At 41.0% G+C, this 4,556-nt stretch overlaps 1 protein-coding gene across 1 annotated transcript; it reads right to left on the bottom strand.

Annotated features, from left to right (window-relative positions):
- Positions 1-1,017: 1,017 nt before the first annotated feature.
- Positions 1,018-4,306, bottom strand: KCNJ9 (potassium inwardly rectifying channel subfamily J member 9). The gene is made up of 2 exons (XM_033923403.1): positions 3,376-4,306; positions 1,018-1,331 (listed from the first exon to the last, which is right to left on the bottom strand). Exons 1-2 carry the CDS (start codon positions 4,304-4,306, stop codon positions 1,018-1,020), a joined length of 1,245 nt encoding a protein of 414 aa, XP_033779294.1.
- Between the last annotated feature and the right edge of the window lie 250 nt (positions 4,307-4,556).

Raw genomic sequence — 4,556 nt, forward strand, 5'->3', positions numbered from 1 at the left:
ACCCATTGAAATTAAGCAGGCTTCTAGTGTGTTGCAATTTAGAAAATATGTAAAGACCATGTTATTTGAGAGAGAGTATTCATGATTGGTTTGTTTTTTTTATGATGTTTTATTTAACTGTTTGGTTTGTTTTGATTTTTATTGTGCATATTATACTGTATCTCACGCAAATTGTTGGACGCTGCTGGTAATAATTTTTTTTATAATAAAAATAAATAAAACATCCCTTGGTTATTATAAGCTATTCTCAAAAGCCCATAGAATCCATGGATGCAGTCTCCTCTCACTGATCTAACTGTTTTACAGTTTTCCACATCCATTCCACTTGTTCTAATCCTAATTCAGCAACTACTGCGCTTGACTACGGCCTCCAATTTACCACTGATTTTCAGTCCGTAAACTTCCTTGTTCCATCTTCAGGAAAGGCAGTCTAGCAAACGAAATGCGCCATCAATCACTCTCTCACACCTACAGCTGGTACTGCCATGCTCACGGAACTAGCCAGGTTTTGCTCCTTGACCTGCCTTGTCTTTTGTATATACATGTAGTTGCTTCATCTTTCCTCCATCCACTTGTTGGTTCATGCAGGCATGCATACATCTATGCATTTCATGTGCTCATTGTTACATACTAGAATTTTATAATGGCCCATTCTGTGGCCTGGCTGTTTACCTCCACAGAGATACATTTGTACCAGTAAAGACATTGTGCTTACATTTAATACATTTTTGTCTACTTTTGAGCAGGGTGACAGCACATTTAGCCTTTGAGCATGTGTTTGAACTTTGACAACCATACAATGTCTTAGTGCATGCGTTCACGGCTTCATTTGATCATCTGATTAATCACGCTTTTGACTTTTTACATAAACTACCATATAAATGTTGGTCAACCATGTGGCTCCCTTTCATAGGTACATCAGGCCTTAAAAGTATTCTTGCACACATCTCATCTGTATATATTGTGCCCATAACCTCTTTTGATAACATCCATTTTGCCACCTGCTCACCAGTCTATTTATAACTTAGACTCATTTTCACAGTTGGTTAAACTGCCATTCCTTTCCTTACTCCCTGCTTCTTTCTCAGTCCCCTCCTCCACCTTCTCATCCAGTTGGCTGGGAATTGACCAGTACAAGTGAGCGTCCATGCGGGCGGCAGCCTCAGCCATTTCTCTGGCACTGCAAGAAGGGGTGGGTACCTCAAAGGTCTGGTGAAAGCTGTTGTAGTCCACCTCGTAAAAGCCATCCTCTAGAGTTAGAACCGACATAAAACGATGACCCCAGAGCACTTCATCCACAAGGTATGAACTTCTGGCCTGGCAGGTCATTCCTGGCACGACAAAAACCCCATACAAAATAGTTTAGTCATAATTACTTGGAGCTGATCAATATTTAAGTTCTAATCTGACAACCTATGCGCATTTTGTAGTTATAGAAATCCACTTTGCTTTAATGTACGTATTTATTTAAACATTCTATACAGGTAATGCCAATGGAAGGAATGTGCTATCATTTTTTTAAGCAGGAAAATCACTCTAGCATTTGTTGAATATCGTGTCATTTCCTTTCAAAGCAATACCAAAAAACAAAGTGTGATTTAGTTTCTGTCTTAGCACATCGAATAATTAAAAATAAAATCATTCACATGCTTAAACTGCGCTTCATTTGCAGACATGACGCCATAGAAAATTGCCCAGAGTTTCTGCAGGTGAAAGTATATCTTGAAGACCATTTCACACTTAACATTTTACCCACAGCAAAACAGGATTAGGGCAGATAGGTTTGCATTTTATACGCATGCCTTTGAATTTCAAAGGTGTGCATGTATACGATTGAGAAAATATCATGTGTAGTTTCAGTAGGATAATTTTCAAAGGGAACTTATCCATTAAAAAAGGGTTATCTTATATCAGAGCTTCCCAAACTGAGCCAAGGCACCAAATAGGGGAGTCACTTAAGTGGGCATTATTATTCTGCACCTCTGGTGGGATGACATTTTTATTTGACATGTATAACATAGTCTAAATATCACACATGCACATTTGAGTCGCAATACGTGCTCTGGAAGATATGCGCACACTGTATGTATATCAATGTTCTCGCATACTTTATAAAATTATCCCCTTATTAACTGCACCATAGGCAATGGAACATTGGGGAGCAAAAGTTCTGCCCTAGACCTCTCTCTCTGGCTCCCACCTACCTGCTCCCTGGCTGCTGGCAATAAGTGAGCCTGTTGCTGTCGGCTTACCTCAGCAGTCTTCGGGACTTCCAGGGCACGCCAACAGAAGCAGGCTCACTCGTTGCTGCTGCTCGAAGATTTAAAATGAGAGCGGCGGAGGCGGGAGCGCCGTCTCTTCTGACCAACCACTGTAGCCACCACTGTTCCAACACCCATGAACTGCACAGTTATAAAAGTACTCTCCAAATGGTTTCAGCACATGGGAGTAAATTTAGCCCATGCTAGAAATAAAGAACCAGAACAAACAGGTAAGTATCCTTGCTTTTTGTGCTGGTTGCTGTGTGCAAAAGATGATGTTTATGCTTGGAAGAAAGCAACCAAAGGTCCTTCTGTCTGAAATGTTCATCCTTTCTGAAACCATAAAATATTTAAATGACTGGTGTTCTGCACTGCAGCACAGATTCTGTCTGCATTCTCTCTACGCTTACGGCATTGTGTGTATAAGCTTGAAATTCTCATTATACAGTACATGCTGATTTACCACTAGAGGTCAGAAAATCCTTAAAAATAGAAAGCATAAGACCATACCTATAAGATTTGCAGCAACTGTGAGATTATTCTGATGCAAAAAATGGGCTGAGTAAACATTTCAGTATTAAAACGCAATTGGCTTACAAGAGCAAGCATTCAAAATAAACATCACTTCTGTTGGCAGCCTCATATAGTTTGAAAATGTAAGAAATTCTGTGTAGCTATGAGGAGCTAAGGGTGCCCCAAGTCAGTTCTTCCAAGGGCTTTTATTGCAGCTGGAGAGATTTTTATTTATTTGCTCTAATAACAACCTGGCAAGTGGTGGTGGGAATGATTCACCAAGGTAGCCCCCATATATTATTTTTGTGATGTCAGAATTTGCCTGTGGTATAGCCACAACAGAGTTGGAAACAAAAGGGTGTATATTAGATGCATGCAGATCATTCTGAGAATGGCAGGATGCTTTAGACCTGATCATGTTATTCACATAGCTTGCTCTTCTTTGTGATGGTGTGTGAGAATGCAAGGACTGAAGAGACTCTCATCTGAAATGAATTCAGTGGGTTTCTGTTAGTTAAGGAAAATACCACTAAACACCAAGAATTAGTTTTTTCAATTTTTGTAATAACACAAGGGATTATATTTCACACTGAGACAATACCTGTGGCTTCTACCATGCCTTCCAAGATGACGACAATTTCAAACTCATCCTTCTCCAGCTGATGCTTCGAGACTTCCCAAAATGGACTGTGCTCGTTAATCTCATGGCTGATAATGAGAGGTGAAACCAGAAACAGCCGATCATCCCCAGTCTCAAAGCCCACGTTGATGTCTGTTTGATTAAGTGGGATGAATTCACCCTCCAGCGTCTGCTTTGATTTAATAAGCTTGGTTCGGATAGAGGCCTCTACTATATGTGAGTTACGCAGGTCCCCAACCCGGAACATGAGGCAAAGCCTATCATCTCTTAATGAGATGACTGCATGAGAGGAGAAAACCAATGTCTCTGCCCGTTTATTAGGCTGGGAAATTTTCACAAACATGCAACCCACCATGAAAGCATTGACCATGGAGCCTAGGATAGCTTGGAGGAGCAGCAGCACAATACCTTCAGGACATTTGTCTGTAATAACCCTATGGCCATATCCAATAGTGGTCTCTGTCTCAATGGAGAACAAGAAGGCAGAGACAAACCCATTGAGATTATTCACGCAAGGTGTCCAATTTTGGTCCTCCAGATGATCGAGGTCTCCTCGGCAATAGGCAATGAACCACCAAATCACACCGAAAAACAGCCAAGTGATGGCATATGCAAGAATGAAGACTAATAAACTGACCCGCCACTTGAGGTCAACGAGTGTGGTGAATATGTCTGTCAGATAGCGATAAGTCTCCCTCACATTCCCATGCTGCACATTGCAGCGGCCGTCCTTCTCCACGTACCTCTGTCGTCGCCGAGATTTCTTGTCTCTTCTTTCTGTCTCTCTTTGTTTCTTAGTGAGAACAGGGAGCTTGGAATGCCGAGAGAAGACTGGAGGTTTAGAATCAGACGTTTCCAAGACATTAGAGGAAGTGGAATTCTCTTTAGCCATTTTAATCCTCTGGAAAGACCATGCTGACTAGGGTCTTCTTAAAGCCTGCTGAAAAAGAAAATACCAGACAAAAAATTAGCATAATAGGAAAACATGGCTGTAATAGGCCTAGAGAGACCATTTAATCCATCTATAACATCTAGGCGCGATCCATTATAGAAACATAGATAAGATCCACTTCGGAGCAATTTTAAGCAGGAAGGGGAAGCTTCAGGCAGCTTAAATCTCTCTGAATCACCAAACCAGTGAT

The sequence above is a fragment of the Geotrypetes seraphini genome, chromosome 16, assembly GCF_902459505.1.
Source record: "Geotrypetes seraphini chromosome 16, aGeoSer1.1, whole genome shotgun sequence".
NCBI classification, from domain to species: Eukaryota; Metazoa; Chordata; class Amphibia; order Gymnophiona; family Dermophiidae; genus Geotrypetes; species Geotrypetes seraphini.

What these genes read in the sequence shown, in the direction of transcription:
- KCNJ9 (XM_033923403.1), bottom strand. Translation starts at nt 4,306, where the DNA reads ATGGCTAAAGAGAATTCCACTTCCTCTAATGTCTTGGAAACGTCTGAT. An exon ending in AGGCATGGTAGAAGCCACAG is followed by an intron (nt 1,332 to 3,375) that starts GTATTGTCTCAG and finishes TTGTCGTGCCAG; the next exon opens with GAATGACCTGCCAGGCCAGA.